General features: G+C 44.5%; 1 protein-coding gene across 2 annotated transcripts in view; it reads right to left on the bottom strand.

The window, feature by feature from the left end:
• Nucleotides 1-17,843, bottom strand: part of FBXO21 (F-box protein 21) — a 36,999-nt gene extending 19,156 nt beyond the window's left edge. For both annotated transcript variants that reach the window (XM_068989690.1, XM_068989691.1), the window contains exons 1-7: nt 17,605-17,843; nt 16,608-16,743; nt 14,648-14,742; nt 7,557-7,678; nt 4,410-4,556; nt 3,978-4,114; nt 2,862-2,998 (exon numbers count right to left, since the gene is read on the bottom strand). In XM_068989690.1, coding sequence (XP_068845791.1) covers nt 2,862-2,998; nt 3,978-4,114; nt 4,410-4,556; nt 7,557-7,678; nt 14,648-14,742; nt 16,608-16,743; nt 17,605-17,843 — 1,013 coding nt within the window. The remainder of the gene's footprint in view (nt 1-2,861; nt 2,999-3,977; nt 4,115-4,409; nt 4,557-7,556; nt 7,679-14,647; nt 14,743-16,607; nt 16,744-17,604) is intronic.
• Nucleotides 17,844-18,133: the final 290 nt, after the last annotated feature.

Below are 18,133 nucleotides of genomic sequence, written 5' to 3'. Positions count from 1 at the left end.
TGAGGTGGGGGTGGGGGTGGTTGGCAACATCAGAGCCAGGCAGGGAGGTGGTCCTAGGAGGCGCGTTCTTACTGCAGTACCTCTAACTACACGGCATTTACCCGAGGAGGATGCCTGAAGGGCTAGGGTGGGACTCTCCGGGAAAGCTGTGTTTTCTCCTTTGAGCAACTATTTCACTTTGATCTTATGCCGACTGCAAATCATGCAAGAGACTTTCTCTTGGGCTGCTAAAAAGTTGTCAGATTTGTTCCTTGAGTCATATCAATAGCCCAGCTTTAGCAAGACATATATAAATGTTCCAGAAATAAGGAATGCTCTTCAATCCCTTTTTAGTCTAGGAGAACCACACAAATGGACACAAGTTTATGGGCAAAAATTCTAAATACAATATGACCAAATCAAATACAGTCATGTATGATCAAAATCTGTATGACTGAGTTAGATGTTCCCTAAGAATGAAACGAGAGTTGAATGCTAAAAAACTTCAGCACACGCAGACTACAAGAGCAAAACTATAGGATTCTATCTGTAGACACAGAAAAGAAATCTGAGGGGATAAAAATCCTCGTTATTAATAAAACTCTCAGGAAATTACAATTTTAGAAGGCAGTTTTGATCATCTCAATGAAAGGTACTGCTCCCAAACATCATGTCTGAGGTGAAACTGTAAAGTCACACCCAAGGCAGAGTGCCTGCTATCACTGTTTCTATTCACTGTGTTCAAGAGGACCTAGCCAGCACAGTAAGTGAAAGAGACACAAACATATAACAGCTGGGGGAAAAAAAAAAGAAGAAACAAAACATCATGGTTCAGAAAATATGATTATCTACACAGAAAGGCTGAAAAACCTAACAAATTATTATCACTAATAATTGATTCAGCAGAGGGGCCAACAATCAACCCAGATTTAAGTATCAGCCATACCCCTGTATACCACCAATACATAAAAAGTGTCATTTAAACAATGACCATTTTCAATAGCAACAAAAAAGTGAAGGTACCCAGGAATAACTAATAAGATGGTAAAGAGCTGGCTATAGAAAAGAGTAAAATCCTTTGAAGGACATTAAAGATGACTGCAACGTGGAAGCATTTGTGCTCACAGACAGACAGACGGAGCAGGGACACACACACCATGCTCCTCACGTGAATCCGTGAGTCCAGAGAAGCTCTGGGGCCAGCTGCCACACTAGAGCTTCAAGGGCCTGACCACGGACTCTAAAGCTGCGCATGGGCTTCAGGCTTAGAGGAGCCAGGGTGATTTGAAGGACTCCACGCGGGTCTCAGCCGCCTAGTCTTTAAGACTCACGATACGGTCACAGTCAGCAAGCACTATGGTCTCGGTGCAGACATGGAGGCCGAGGGCCCAGCAGGCGCGCGCGCCCCCACAGGCCACACCTTCACGGGTCTCAGCGTCTGCCAGGTGTCTGCGGTGCTAACAAACCCCTTCACTGTTCGTCTGCAATGTGGTGTACACTCACTGGAGCCTAAACAAGGACACACAATCCTGTTGGCACACACAAACGTGCCCAGCAATGGGTTACCACGGTCAATAACATGGTAATTGGTATTTTAAATGCTCTGTATCATGCAGAAGTCCTTGGTGGACCATTAAATAATATAAACATTTAAGGACGTTTTAGATATTTGGGGAAATTGGTTGAGTTACTCAGGGAGAGGGAATGGGCTGAAAAAGCATTTTTTTCATTTAAAATAATGGAAAATGGGTGCCTACTCTCCCACAGAGAAACTATCCAATACATCTTAAGAAACAGATTATATTTGGGAAATAAGGGAAGCCTGTACTTCCTATTTAAGGACACACACACGTCATAGAATACAAAAATATGCATGGAAATAACAAATACTTTCAAACTAACCTCTAGAAAGGAGAAAAGGGAGAAAAGAATGGAGACGAATACCAAGGAGGTGTTTTATTTCCCAAACCCAGAGGTGGAAACACAGAGACCAGCAACAGAATTCCACCACGTGTGTAAAGTATTTGGGTTCTCTCACCGAACCCTCCAAACCACTGTATGAAAAACATTGGCCCCATTTTACAGAGGAAGAAACTTAAGCCCAGAGGAAGCTGAGGTCTGAACCCAGTTGAACTTCAAAGCTCAGCTACTTTCTTTCATTCTGCTCATCACTTCAGCAAAGGGTACCAGGGCCAGTCATCAGGAAGCAGTCTCAAATAACAGGATGTAATCAAATAACTTTGTTTCTTTTCCCTCTAAAGGGCACTTTTAAAGAGAGGGCATCTCTACCCATTTAATGAACTGATTTCAAAAAAGCTAGACTACTGCTGTAAAGGAGCTTTACGTCCAACAGGATACCAGGTTTAAAAAAAAAAAGAGAACAAAACAGAACTCTTTAACCTGGTCTGCAAAGCAGGCACTAACCTTGCCTGAAGGAGCTCCCCTGCTGAGAACATGCCTATTGGCTTCTGCAAATTAAGAACCTGGCAGCCCAGTTCCCTCTCCCCAGCCCAGTTCCCTCTGAGTCCCCCACCCCACCCCTACCTCCCTTCTGTGGGAGGTTTTATGGAAGACTGGGAAGAAACAGCTTACGAATTCTTTGTCACTGATTTGCTTTGGAACAAAGAGACTGAGATTCATACAAGACCCTGAACTGTTAGTCCTTCAAAAGTAAACTGTTTTCTTTGAGATAACTGGAGAGTCACACTCCCCTTGGGAGAAACAAGGCAGAAGAATGCACACTGCCCTTCTCCCCGGAACAGATTATGGACCTGGATACAATCAAGAGCAAACCAGCTCTCACCACCCTGGTCCCCTTGACAACTTCCGCTGCTACACTTCTCTCAGCACAGGGCAATCACGTGGGGTCAGAGACGGCTTACCCTTCTGCACCTTGGCACCACCTTAGTAAGAAGTGGCTGGGGAAGTTGACAGGCTCCAGTGGGACCCCCAACTGCCGGGCAATTGTCAGGTAGAGCAGAGACATGCTGATGGGGATTCCTGTTCTGCGGATTAGCACCTAGAGAAGAAAGCAGGCTTTAGCTTCACACAGAAAACCACACCTTCTCACCTCTTCCACACACCTTCCCAGTCGGCGCCCACTGTGCAGCAGGTGCGAGGATAGGTCTGCAGACTTAAATGGGTGAGTATTTTATTTATTTAGGTCAGGGCTCTGCGGGCTACAGTCCACATCAGATCGATCAGCTGTTTTTGGATTGCCTGCTTAAGAAGAATTTTAGCCTTTTTTTTTAATGTTTACAAGAAGTCGACCGAACACTATTTCATAAAATGTGAAAACTGTGAAATTCACGTGTCCACGTCCACACACACAGTTTTATGGGGACACAGCCACACTCCTCTGTTTCTGGATGGTTTGCATTTTCCTTCACATGACTAGGGCAGAACTGAGCGGTTAGGACAGAGGGCATTTGGCCTGAGGAGCCAGGTTGAGGGAAGTCACCATCTGGCCTTCACAGCAAAAGTCTATAGACCTATGGTTAGGCCCTCCTTTGTCTAGGAAGAACTTAAGGGTATTTCAAAGAAAAGTGTGTAAGATATGACAAAAGAAAATACAGGTCTGAGAGAGAGCAACAGAACAGATATAAAAACAGAGAGGTAGAAAGCAAACAAAAAATAAGCATCAATGACGCAGCTGGTCGCTCATTTCCTCCAGTCTTCCTGCAGGCCAGTGCAAGAAGGGAGACCTGCTCAGTTTCACTGTTTACTGTTCACAAGAAGCGATCTGACCACACTGAGTCAGAGGCGTACCTATTTCTAGCCAGGAATTTACTTCGAGGGTTTTCAGACAAGAGGGTGCTCTGTGATGAATCAGATAAAATCCACAGCAATATCCTCATAGGAAAGGCAAAAAATGAGTCTCACCAGGCATCGGCAGACCAACAAAATCTAGTCCTTGCCCTCAAACACTGTACAATTCATCAGAGGTAAGCTCCACCTACATATATTATAACAGTATTTTCTCTCACCCCCACGTTTACCTGGTGCATATATAAGTTCAAGGCGTTGTAGTAATCCATTCGGTTCCCCTTGAACTTCAGCTGGTCATACAGGACATGGTTCATGGCATCCAGCACCTGACTCTGGAGCTCTATTTCCATGATCATGGAGGACTCGCCTGAAACACAGAGACCTACTCTGAGGACACAAGCACAAATAACGCTGAGGAGTGTCCCCAACAACCCGACGTGCAGACACTGGCCACGTCCTAGGAAGGCTCATCAGGTGTTGCCAATGCTAGGTGGAAGAGACTATGTGTTTGAAGCCTCTGACATCATTCGGGTGAACCGGTGGTTGTGTTATCTATCGCTTTGAGGGGACATAATGGGAACGCACTGCAGAATTTTCCAAATTAACCAATCACTCTAGGTTTTTCTTTTATAAATACAGCTGGATCCAAAGCAATTCCACACCTGCCTTGAAGGCCAAGCTGGGGTGGCGACTGTTTATGCCCCGGAGGGTTTTGCAAACAAGCTCCACGATGCTGTCAATCTGAGCCTGGATGTCCTTGAGACTGATGTCAGAGAGAGGGTTGCAGTACTGGTCAATATACACCGCGCCTGAAACGAATAAGAATCATGGGATAAGTTCTTACATTTGCCTTTTCTTAACAGTGGTCATTTGTCCCAGACTCCTGAGGCCATACTCCTCGGATGGTTCCTATCCTGGATGTCAGGCCTGGCTTCTAATCCACTGAGAAGGGGCAATGTGCTTACAACCAAGGAGCTGACATTTCATTATTAATATACCAAAACTCTCTCAGAGGCCAAGGACTTACTCTGACACATATACCCATGGTCTACTGCCAAGAGAGATAAATACCATAAAGGAGCTCTTTTCAGGCTACTTCTCTCCCCCTCTTAATTATAATTCAAAATCCAACAACTCTTGAGAACGCAATAGTATATGACAGCATTTTGACTTGAAAAAAAAAAAATCGTTGAAAGGCCACAATGTCAGATATGCCATTTCCACAAACTATTCCCCTGAAAGGTTAAGCCAGTAAATGGACTTTGGAGATAACTGGAGTTTGAAGTTAAACAGTTACACTCAAGAAACCCACAGCTAAAAAGTTGTACAGAGCACACCAGAGACATTGTCTGTCAAAAATCATTACTTTACTGCCTCAGGTCACTTTTTAACCCTAGAATCGAAGAGCTAACTTGCTTATCTGTCATAGGACATTTTCACTTGGGAAGCTGTGGAGTCCCTTAAAATCCACAAGGTCTCAAACCAGCTCAGGACCCAGATTCCCTAACTTGATCCCCAAGTGACCAGGGTATCAAGTGACCAGGACCCCAGTTCTGGTTTTTCCACCAGCCCAGGCCTGGCTCCTGGGCCTCCTCGGGACTGAGATCCCCATCAGCCAGGTGACAAGGCTTCTGCTGCATGGCTCTGGGATCCGCTGTGTCTGACTGCTGCTCCCTAGACTTCATCAATGGCATCGGACGATTCTAGTCTGCCACTCAGAACCAGAATCCTGGAGCCAACCTCTATTCACTCAACTACTTAAAATATCACTGCAGATGGTAACTGCAGCCATGAAATTAAAAGACACTTGCTCCTTGGGAAAAAAGCTCTGACTAACCTACACAGTATATTAAAAAGCAGAGACATTACTTTGCTGGCAGGTCCATCAAAGCTATGGTTTTTCCAGTAGTCACGTATGGATATGACAGTTAGACCATAAAGAAAGCTGAGTGCTGAAGAATTGAAGCTTTTGAACTGAAGTGTTGGAGAAGACTCTTTTTAAGAGTCCCTTGGACTGCTAGAAGATCAAACCAGTCAATCCTAAAGGAAATAAGTCCTGAATATTCGTGGGAAGGACTGATGCTGAAGCTCCAATACTTTGGCCATCTGATGTGAAGAAATGACTCAGTGGAAAAGACCCTGATGCTGGGAAAGACTGAGGGCAGGAGGAGAAGGGGATGACAGAGAATGAGATGGTTGGATGTCATCAGACTCAATGGACATGAGTCTGAGCAAGATCCAGAAGTTGGTGAGTGACAGTGAAGCCTGGTGTGCTGTGTCCATGGTGTTGCAAAGAGTCAGACAGGACTGAGCGACTGAACTTAAAAAAATGATATTACTTTATAATATTAAAAAGATGAAAGAGAAGTTAATTGTTTTAATAAATTAAGCTCATCAAGTTATTCTTGACTGTGGAATAAACAAAAGATGACTCTCGACTCCAGGACACATATGCGAAGACTCCAGGGCACTGAAGATATTTTAATGAACTGAAGCAGTCACTTCAATTCCTTCTGGATAGCATAACCAACAAGATCAATCAACAAGAACCTGCGCACAGCACTGCACAGTAGATCTTGATTCTAAGGCCAAAGAACCAAGAAATACAGTGACCACTGGAGAAAGGATGGACAGGGTTTACCAGCCACTGCTGCTGTGTTAGGTTGGAGGCAGCAAAATCTGCAAGTGCTGCAGCCATCAGAGAAACTTCATGCAAATGAAACCTGGAATAAACCTGGAGGGCGAGCAGGACATAGAATGGAATCCTAAAGAAAAGGGATACCATCCATGAGGAAGTGAAGCCAGGTACCTGTGCGTAGGGTGCCAGTAAGGAGAGTGGCCTGGCTGGAGCAAATGGCACATTTTGGAGAGTGATGGAGAAAGGCCTGACCAAATTAAGGAGGGGACTGAAAGCAGGCAGAGAATTTTAAAAAGGACGTCAGCAGGCCATGTGGCAATATCACGGGGAGTGCAGGGAAGGCTGGGTTTCAGACGGGGCTGGCACTGTATGCTAGTGCCTTGGGAGCCAGAAGGGGCGATGCCCATGAAAGCAAGTATTGCTTAGAAAGCTGCTGCTGGGAGAGGCAGGGAGGCCTGCAGGAGACCAGGAAGAGAATGGAGACATGACTATGAGCAAGGGAAAAAAAAAAACTAACGTACTGGGTATATCACTGGGAGTAGGGAATGAAAGCGAATGAAGAGTCACACATATATTTCATAACCATAATCTGCGGGAGTGTCTGGGTAATATGTTAGGAATTTAAAATCGTTTTTAAAAAATGAAGTCACATTGTGTTCTCGTCCAACTGGACAGGAACACAAAGTTCTACCCATCATCTTGCCTGTCCACAGGACTTCTTTCCACTCACTGCTCATTATGGACCGGCAGACTCACTGACGTGCAGGAACATTTTGTCCTCATTAAACTCCAACCAGAAAGGTTAATAAGGGATTTGCTCAAGGTCGCATGGAGACAAAACTGGGCACATTTGTTTCTGATGTGGAAATCAGACTTTAAAACTTAGAAAAACCGGGAATTAACCTCCTTAGCTAAAATATCAGCTTCATACTTTGAACTGACAGTGCATCTTTAGAAAACACTCTTTGGCTGACAGCTGAAGATTCTGACCAGGTCTCAGCCCTAAATGCAATCATTTTGCTTAGCTAACTGATCAGACCACATATCCCACCCTCCAGAAGCCCGTGTAGTGCAGTTTCCTTCTCCAGCGCTGCTTCATCAGGGCCACTTTCCACCGCTGCTCTTAAGGGCAATTTAGCTGACTACCACAGTATCAGTGCTGAAGTCTCACCTTCAAGATACGATTCATAGTCATCAGGCTGTTGAAGAAAAGCCTTAAGATTATTTAAAATTTTCTGCTGTCGTAGGTAATAAAGGATTTTTTTGGCATAGTATTTCCAGGTCAAAGCTTTTCTGGAAAAAACAAACAAGTTAGCAATAAGTCAATAAGAATTAAGATACTAAAACTTTCCATTATCCATTTCTTTATGTCATACTAATCATACTGCATTGAGTCTACTTCCCAAGAAAAGTATAACTGGCTCACAAGCACAGAGTACTTATCATGGAAACAGCAGAATTTAGGACTTGGAATTTGTAATTTACCACTAAATTAGCTGTGCTGAAATTCAAGAAACAGTTATCCATTTGGCTTCAGATATACTAACAGGAAATGAAAGAGAAACCTGAAAAGTCAGGGGAATTGGGTGAGTCTCAGGAGACAGGCGTGAGGCACTTGAAAGCTTGCTGGCCACTTGGCACCTGCCAGCAGGCCTCAGGCTGCGGCTGTCTCATCCATTCTCATGGCTTCAGACACCATCCATACTGACAGCCCCCGATTTATTTTCCAGAACGGATTTCTTCCCTCAACTCCACACCTGTATATCCGACTGCTACAATGATATCCCACTCAGTATCTGATGAGACCTTAACTTTCTTCCCTTCCTAGGGTCATGCCCATCTCAGATTGAGGCAACTCCATCATTCCAGGCGGGCCAAACCTTTGGAGTCATCCCTGACTCCTTGCTTTTTCTCAGTCATATTCAATCCATCTGCCAATAGTTATTAGGCTTGTCATCCAAATGTACCAGAGACATATACATCTCACTAACTCAACTAAACCACCAGCCTCTGTCACCTGTTTCATAGCAGCTTCTGCTTTGAAGAGTCGTAGTCAATGTTCAACAGGGCAGCGAGAGGACTCCAGCTGACATGTGAAGTCAGCACAAAAATCCTCTGCCCCAAATTCTCCAACAGTTTTCCACCTTGCTCAAAGTAAAAATCCACATCCCCATGATGACCGGAACGGTCCTTTACACTCTTGCCCCAGCTGCCTATCTGACCCCTCGGTTCCTGTATCACGCCCCACCCCACTCAGTCCAGTCACCGGCCGTGGGGGCTTTCTGACCGTCCCTTCATCACAGCTGGTAGAGCTCACACTAGGCCTCCTCACCTTAGGCACTCAGTTCCTCCTGACTAGAACATCCTTTCCCTGGAGAGCTGCAATCTGGGCCCTCATCTCCTTTCAGGTTTTGATTCAAATGTCACGTTGAGTAAGGCTCTCTCCAACCACCCGGTTTAAAACTGGACCCCCCTCCCCCCGCGCCGCCCCCACGACTCGCTCACCCTCTTCCCTGGTTAACAGTTCTCTAGAACACTTCTCATTTCCTAATAAATATTTTACTTTGTTCAGCACCTCTCTTCTCCACTCGAGTGTGAGCTCCCTGAGGGCAAGGTTTTTAAGTGTGGCTCACTGCTGTATCCTCAGCACCCAGAATAATGTCTGACACCACAGGTGCTCAGTAAATGACTGCTGAGCAACTGAATTTCTCCACCAGATCTTTCACATACACACAGGGATTGTGGGAAGTAGCAGGGAGTTAATGATTATCTTATCTGCCTGGCTTCATAAATAAAGGACTCTTCAATTTTTAGGGAGTCAATGAAAATCAGCAGAGGTTTTACCAGCTTTTTAATCTTCGGGTTGTAAAATATTGCAATTGAGAAAATCACATGAATCAAATAAATATCTTAATTACTACAAGGCAAACACCCCTGGATCCCCCACTCAGGCCAAGAAACAGAACTTTAAAGAAACCCTGGAAGCCCTCCATGGGCCCTCTCCCCCCGCCCCACCCCCACCCCGTGACAATGATCATAATCTGCACTCTGTGGTCATCACTACTTTGCTTTTCTCCACAGCTTTCACAAACATGCATCCCTAAAAACTAGTCTTCCCAGACTAGTCTGGTAAGATTCCTTTTAAGTCACTTAAAATTCACAGGCTTCCCCTTCATCTTTTTTCCCCCTTGTATTTTATTTGTTGAAGAAACCTGGTTGTTTGACCTGTACTTTCCCATAGTCTGGAATTTGCTGACTGCATCTACATGGTATAGCTTAACATGTTGTTTTCTAAATTCCTGTAAACTGGATGTAAAGGCTTCATCAGATTCAGATTCCATTTACTCTTCATAGGTGGTAGTGAGTTCCGTAAGAAGGCAATCGTGCCTCGGGTGTCTCTTTCTGTGATGTCAGCAGCGATTGCTACTCAAAGGCCCAGGTCCACTCATTCACCAAAGGCCCTAAAGTGGTGATATTCTAATTCAACTATCCCTTTTCATTACCAGCTAGAATATTTTACTATGAAGAATAATTTCCCCTCATCTATTATCTGGTCCCCCAGCGGCAGCGTATGTAGGAAAAGGCGGAATAAATGCTCACTACTTTCATCAGATCCCAAAACAATACTTTGGGTTGTTATTATCCTCCAAAGGTGACCAATTAATTAGCTGTTGTTAAGTATTATGAGTTTACGTTCTAGTTACTGTCCATGCGGATGATTTAATCATCACATCTCTGACCAAAGGAAGCCTCCTCACGCTGGCCCATGAACACTTCTGACGTGAAACACTGTTTACTTGTCTAAAGGAAGCCTCCTGTCCATGGATACTTCTGACATGGAATACTGTTACTTTCCTTGCTATCTGGCTCCAGGCTTCCAAGATGCTCCCGGGTCATCTTTTACATTTCCTGCTCTGGACCTGGAATCAGCCGTTTCTGCAGAAACCCTGGCTGCTTTTGCGGGAAGCACTGACAGGAGACCAGCATCTGAGGACTGCAGATGATCGTTTCTGCTGGGCTGGCGCCTGCTTCCAGACCGTTTCAGTGAGTCTAGCGTGTACGTGTGTGCACATGTGCATACATATATACCTAACACACATTTCAGTGCCAAGTGTCTTATGAGTTCATACTGCTGCATCTAATTTAAACTCACAACTATACAGCTTTTACCTTCTATTTTATATATATATATATATATATATTTTTTTTTTTCCCCTCCAGGAGAATCCTATTTCTTCAGGATACCAGGGATGAATCAGAATGTCACATGATCACTTACTTATCTTATTCCACATCTCTCTCTCTCTCTTTCATATACACACACACACACACACACACACACACACACACACACACACCAGCCTCAGAATAACAAAACCAACAGTCTCATCACCTTGATGGTTCCTGAAAACAGGGAAACATTTTGCTCATACTCTCCCCCATTGTCTGTTCATTTCTTTTGGAGAGGTGTATTGTATCTACACAGAGCTTACAGCCACCACATATAATACCTTTGTCCCTATCAACTGTCACTTGGATTTAATTCTACAAGTAAACCTATACTTAATGTTCACCACTAGTCCTTGTATTAGGGTCTCTCTGGTTATTTCGGTTGTTTGAAGCTTATTTTCTAGCACATTTTTCAGGCAGAGCTCAAAAGTCCCTGAGTTACTGCAAGTGGATAGGTTTCTCCACAGCTCTTACATCTGGAAATCAATTTGGCTGGATATAAAAATCCTTGGCTGACATTCTCCATCCTTGGATATCTTAAATGTGTTACTCTTTTTCTCTGGAATAGACTAATCCTATTGAAAAGTCTGATGGTATTCTGACTTATTCTCCCTGTAACTGGCTTCATCTTTTTCGCTTGGATTCTCAAAGGACTTTCCTGTCTTTAAAGTTCAATCTTTTTACTGAAATATGCTTCAGTGTTGGTCATTCTGGGTCAGTCTTCTTAACTATGGTGTATGCTCTTCTAATATGCTGCTTCAAATCTTTATTTACTCCTTTTTAAGACCACGAAGAATGTAAATGTAAACTGTTTTCAAATATCCAGGGATTAGTGCCTTAGCATTTATGGAAACTATGCTTCCTTCCTATGCTTTCCATATTGAAACAACAAGCCATTTGCCAAGAATGAATATAAATAGGGTCATTTATGAAAACCAGTGGGAGAAGGCAATGGCACCCTACTCTCCAATACTCTTGCCTGGAAAATCCCATGGACGGAGGAGCCTGGTAGGCTGCAGTCCATGGGGTCGCTAAGAGTCGGACACGACTGAGCGACTTCACTTTCACTTTTCATTTTCATGCACTGGAGAAGGAAATGGCAACCCACTCCAGTGTTCTTGCCTGGAGAATCCCAGGGACAGAGGAGCCTGGTGGGCTGCCATCTATGGGGTCGCACAGAATCGGACACGGCTGAAGCGACTTAGCAGCAGCATGAAAACCAGCACCCCAAAATATTTACAAACATGAAAGTATTCTCTGCTATTAAAAAACAACCTGCTTTAGGTTTAAAATATTTGTCAGGCTAAAAAGTAACGTATTTATGATATCTTATTTCTTAAAAAACTATAATAATATACTTTTTTTCTGGCTATTCATATTTAGTCTTTGTAACCAATCTGGTAAGTAAAAAAGCAGTACTTCATTATTATCTAACATTGATCTGAATGAATTTAAAGGTATTTTTACTAGACTGTCAGTGCCTGGACTTGCTTTCCTAAGAATGTTGTTCTCTTATCCTTTGTACATTTTAAAATTTCTTTTCAGAAATTTTAAGTATTCTACTGACTTTCTTTACAGTTTCTTTGGTCATACAAATCTTTTTTTTTTTTTTAACTGCAAAATCATGTCTTTTTTTTTTTTTTAGGTGCCTTTGCATTACCAGTCATGGTTCAGAAGCAATTCCTAGATTGCACATGAAGTCTCCTGTTTTCTTGAAATTTTCATGTGATAATTTAAAATTTCAGGTTGTTTAATCTTAGAATTTAATTTTTGTACATGATGCAAGTTTTACTTTCTTCCAGATGGATATTCAGTTATGTCCAATACCATTCATTAAATAATCCATCTTCTCCCCTCTGAGCTTGAATACATTATCTTTCATGCTGGGACATGGCTTTGAATGATCCTCTGCCACTGATGGAGCTATCCATTTTTATTCAAGTTTTGTAATGTTTGATAACAGGTAGCATCATAATAGGTTCTAATATCAAGTGGTGGAAGTTTCCTATTGTGTGCGTGTATTCAGTCACTCACTCGTGCCCAGCTGTTTGTGTTCCCATGGACTGTAGCCCGCCAGGCTCCTCTGTCCATGGGATTTCCCAGGCAAGAATACTTGAGTGGGTTGCCATTTCCTATTCCAGAAGTTTCCCACTGTGATTATTTAAAAACTGTTTTTTTCTGGCTCTTCTTGTGAATGTATTCTTCTGTGTATATTTTATGACAATACTATCCATTTAAGACACACAAAACTCTTGTTGGATCCTAAATGGAACAGCACTAAGTTTATGTACTAATTTTGGAAGAACTGACATTTTTGTGATAGTAAGTCTTATTCAAGGACATGCTCTGCCTTGTGTACTTAGGCACTGAGTTGTATCCAATTCTTTACAACCCCAAGGACTGTAGCCCACCAGGCTCCTGTGTCCATGGGATTTCCCAGGCAAGAATACCAGAGTGGGTTGCCATTTCCTCCTCCAAGGGATCTTCCCGATCCAGGGATTGAACCTGCATCTCTTCTGTCTCCTATGCACTGCCTTATGTTTTTCAAACAACATTCTATAGTCTAACTTAAGAAACTCACTCCTAGGAACTAATACTTAGAAATGAAAGCACTAGAAACATCACTCTCCACAGTAACACAAAATGGAGAAGAAAGTGGTTACTATCAATAGAGGGATGGCTAAATAAGTCATGGTATATACTACAAAAAAAGCAGGCAGTCATTATTAAAGGTGAATTTGATTTTTACCAACTGATCAGGACAGATTTCCACAGGGTAATGTTGAATGAAGAAAAAGAGATATTTATTGAAAAGTACCTATTATATGATCTCAGTTTTGTAAAGTAATGATCCCCTCCATCCTCATGTATATCATATTAGCATGGGCTACAATCTAGGTTGTCATCATAAATTATGGGAGTAGGGGCAGGGAAGGCCAATGCAAATGGAGGGAGAAGAGAGGAAGGAAAAGCCACATAAATAAGAAAAAAAAACAAAGTCTGCACTAAACATCCAACCAAACCCAAACAACCAATAAACTCAGTATGTATTGACTATTTATGTATTTAAAAGTCTATATGTATATATGCAAAAAAGAGAGGTCGACTTTTATTTTTAAAGCTGCACAATACTGACTATTAGATCACACTTCAATTCATTTATAGATAAACCAAAATAGAAACAGGAAAATGACCTCTGCATCAGGACTCATCCAAGGCCTAGAATAGTGACACGCCTTACCTCTCCTCACAGTTGCTCCACTGACAGACACTTCGCTCTCCTAAAGCCCTTTGACCACAGTAAAGAAAAACACCTTACGCCTTGTTGTGAGCTATTTCACAATGAGCTCTCTTAAGGAAGATGTTAAAATAGCATTCTTATCTTCCATCTCAAGTCAAGTTTCCAGAACTTTTAGAGCAGAAAATATTTTTCATAGGTAAGTCAGGCTGGAAGCCAAGTCATCTTTCAGGTAAACTAGAAATTAACCTTCACAGCAGAAAATACAAAGCATAAAAAACTTTAAGCAACAACCAAGAGACAAAGGGTTCTTCTTGATCAGGAGAGATGAACAACTCTACCAGATATCTACAATGTCCACGGCTAAAGTAAGATCACGTCTTACCAGAATTCAGAAACTATGAAGAATTATCCATTAAATACGACATGCCTCTAAGAAAAATATTTTTTTAAATTCAACTCACAACAGGCAAGTTTGGCTATGACAGCAAAGAAAGGATAATCTGTGTTACCCAAACACCATAATAGACACAAGTACCCAGAGCACAGTATTTGACACCCAGGAGGAATAAATACTAATTCTCCCACAAGGATTTTTGCACCATTTCTTTAAATATTAATTGTCTTGGTGTATTTACCTTGTATACACAGAATTTTTCAAAAACATACTACAGCGACATCAATGTAACATGAAACATTTGAAATACACGTCTCATTGTTCAGCCACACACCTATTACAGCAATTAATCCTGGGGTTATTAGTAAAACAAACTCCTGATTGAACTACAGCTTACCTTCCTTCCATATTTAGGATACACACCAGCTCATCCTCAAAAAATATCTCGGGGCCCTCAAGATTCTCAATGTCACTGAAACCGTTACAAGGGACCTATGAAGAAGACAGACGCAGAGGCCTCAGTAAGGAGTAGCAATGCTGTTGTCTCTCACACACAAAGTTACAAGCAAAGCTGTTCACTTCCAAGGAAGCGGTAACACCTCTCCCACACTATCTGGCACCACCCACCCGCTAGGGGAGAAAAGGAACCTGTGGGTAACAGTAATTTGTTCAAATCATATTATTAGCTGCAAATGAATTATATTTGGAATTTATAGGCTGGAATTTCTGAAAGTGATAACCCAGAGTTCTCACCTAAGGAAAAACAACTCTGAAAGGAGGACTAAAAATATAAAAATCATGTCTTTCCCAGTACCTATTCTGTGTTGGCAACACTGTATTCAACTAGGAGTCCAGGGCCAGAGAAGGAAGTCTAGGGGTTTGGGTGACTCTGAAGGTTGAGGCATGTTTTCTCCTCTGTAAGTTGAGTTGGTGGTGCCGATGAGCTGTAAGATCCCCGCCCCCTTGGTTTAAAAATTTGATTCCTTTTCCCACTTTTCTTTCTGAAAGTCGGCAGGAAATTTCTTGTCAGCCTGTGTGCACGTGGAAAACACAGGAGCACAAGGGTCCTGAGCCAAAGTAATCATCTACCCACAGATCAATCCTAAGAACAGTCCTGCTATGTTCAAAGTCCTCGACACACTTCTAATCATGCAGAGGTGCAGGGAAAGACGGATCTGGGGAAAGACACAACAATGCGCCATTACTGGACAAAGGCTTTGGCTGTTAAACATGCGCACAAGACCAGCTGGACTGTAAGCAGAGGCTGCAAACGAGTGGCTCGTGTCCAGTGCATCAAGCACATCCAGCACCCCCACGTGTACGTGTGCAAACATGTTTAGACCAGTGTGGAATATCTGCGACTATGAGCGCTTTTCGCCGGCATATGGCTTATCCCAAATAGGACACAAATGCAGGTCATTCTGACATCAACAAACACTTGTTTATAGAAACAAATTACACGGGAGAACACCTAAGCTTTATTCTTTATAGGGAGAGATATTCATATCCATGCCACATTCGAATTTTCCCTTTCAAAAACTTGAAAGGGATTGTGTGAACTCATTAAAAGTAATTAAAATTAGAAATCGGAATTAATGTTCAGTAAATCAGGATAAATCAGACTGATTCCATTTCTGGACCTCCAATCAGAAATAAAATATTAGTGCTGTCTCTTTTCCAGAATGTGCAAAAAGTTAAGAATCAGGACCTCATACAGAAACTTCTGTGAGACATTTGGGGAAGGGAAACCAAACAAACCCATGCATTTTAACAACATTAAAAACAAACATTAAAAACCCCACAACTTTTCAGAAATAATGTATATGAGATGGTATCACTGAGGGAGTAATAATTCTCACTTTATGGGTAGCTTTTAATCCTCTGTTACCTTAACAAATAATGCATTCACTACTGGTTTGAACCTGCAAAGCCAGAGAGAAGAACTGTATTAATTTTGTCAACCATTCTGGGAAAACTACTGGGTGAAATTTGTAGTGTTCAATCATGGATGATACCCCCAATCATGTAGAGACTGCAAAAAATACTGTCTAACTCCCTTAAAGAGAAATAGTGCTGATCTGGATTCCCTCCACATTGCGTGCGGGTCCCTCCCTCTCCATCCCTTCCCCCATTCTCTCTGGCTTTAGAAAAGTAAAGCTGGCAGGGACAAATGGCTCCGTGTTGTTGGATAGGAGGAAAGGACACAATGACTCTTGCAGCCATCTAAGTGAGCAAGGGACTGTGAGCGCACTGAACAGGGAGACAGCAAAAAGAGCTGGATGAGCTGATGCCTACAGGCCCAGACGCAGACCACCGCTAGCAAGCAAACGCTTAGCGCTCCATCAACGGGTCCTTACGTGCTCTGAAAAGAACCTCTTTGAGAACGAGGCTACAATCTTCCGGGCTTCTAACCCAGCTTTTTGCCGAACTTTGTACTCCTCCAACCAATTGACGTAGTCGGTGGGGCTGTAGTGTTTCATAAGGGAAGGCCACCTACAAGGAGAAGAACACCCCCTCAGCTTAACAGAGACGCAAAGGCAGAAGAAATAGGAATCAAAAGCAGCTTTGGAAAACAGCGAAAGCGGTTGGGTTTAGGGATCAGGGGCGGCCCTAGCGAGGGACCCAGTTCAAGTCTTCACCCGGCGCGCACGCACTCGCATACACCGTGACCTTGGCTTAGCAATATCAATACTGTGTCTTCACTCCCCATTTATAAAATGGGGACAGTCGTAGCAACAACAATCACAGTGATCGCAATCACAGTTAACATGAGCGGGGCCCTGTGTAAGGCTCCCCATGTATCAGCTCATCTAACCACCACAGTAAAAGATAGGTCTTCATCACAACACCATTTAAAGTCGATACATGAGGCTCCAAAAAGGGAAGCTGCTACCCGCAAGGTCACACGGTGAGTATGCCAGGGCCAGATTTTATGCCGGGTCCTAACCGAAATCTGTGCTCTCGGCCAGCCGCCAAAAGGATGCTGCGCCCGCTTCCCTCAAAGGGCCGTTAGGATCACTGCATCACCGGGTCCGTGTAAACATTTTAGCACGGAGTCGGGCACAAAAGAAGCGCGCAGGATGGATCAGCGGTGATAACCACGGTCGTCATCCTTGATGGGGGGCCGGGCTGCTGGGCGCTTCCCGAGACGCCATCTGGGCATCCGCGGGTCCGCCTGGCGTGGACGGAGGGGCCAGCGGCCTGGAGGCCTTTGTGTCTCTGTCCGCGGGAAGGGGTCCTCCCGGGGGTGGGGTCCGCGAGCCGGCAGGGAGACGGCGGCGGCTCGGAGCAGCCAGGCTGGGGCCCCGGGGTGGGGTGGGGGGCGCGCAGAGAGAGGGGGGAGCGCGGGCTCACCTCACCCGGAACTGCTCCTTCCACACCTTCCCACTACCCTGGCACAGCTCGCGCAGCCGCCGGCAGGTGCTGGAGACGCGGCCGATGTCGGCGGCCGTCAGCGAGCCGCTACACAGGATGTACTCCAGCACCTCTCCGGGCAGGTTGACGAGGCAGCTGAGGCCCGCCGCCTCGGGCGCGGCCTCCTCCACCAGCGCCGGCACCACCTCCATCGCGCTGTCGACCGCTGCCGCCGCCATCTTGTCCGCGTACCTGGGGCCCTGCGCGCGCGCGCGCGCGCATTTGCTCGCGCCAGGGAGCCCCCTTGGCCCCGCCTACCCGGCTCGAGGGGCGGGGGCCGAGGTCCCCCCGCCCGGCTCCCCACGCCCCGCCCAAGCCTGTGGCCACAGCCCCACTTGGCCCCGCCCACTCGCCTCGAGGGGCGGGTGCCGGGGTCCCCCCGCTCCCCCTCCGCTCAGGCCCGTGGCCACACCCACCTCAGCGCCTCTCCCCCTCTTGGCCCCGCCCACCCACCTCGAGGGGCCGGCGC

This window comes from Capricornis sumatraensis, chromosome 17 (genome assembly GCF_032405125.1).
Source record: "Capricornis sumatraensis isolate serow.1 chromosome 17, serow.2, whole genome shotgun sequence".
Taxonomy (NCBI): Eukaryota; Metazoa; Chordata; class Mammalia; order Artiodactyla; family Bovidae; genus Capricornis; species Capricornis sumatraensis.
This window is presented reverse-complemented; position numbering and strand designations above follow the sequence as displayed.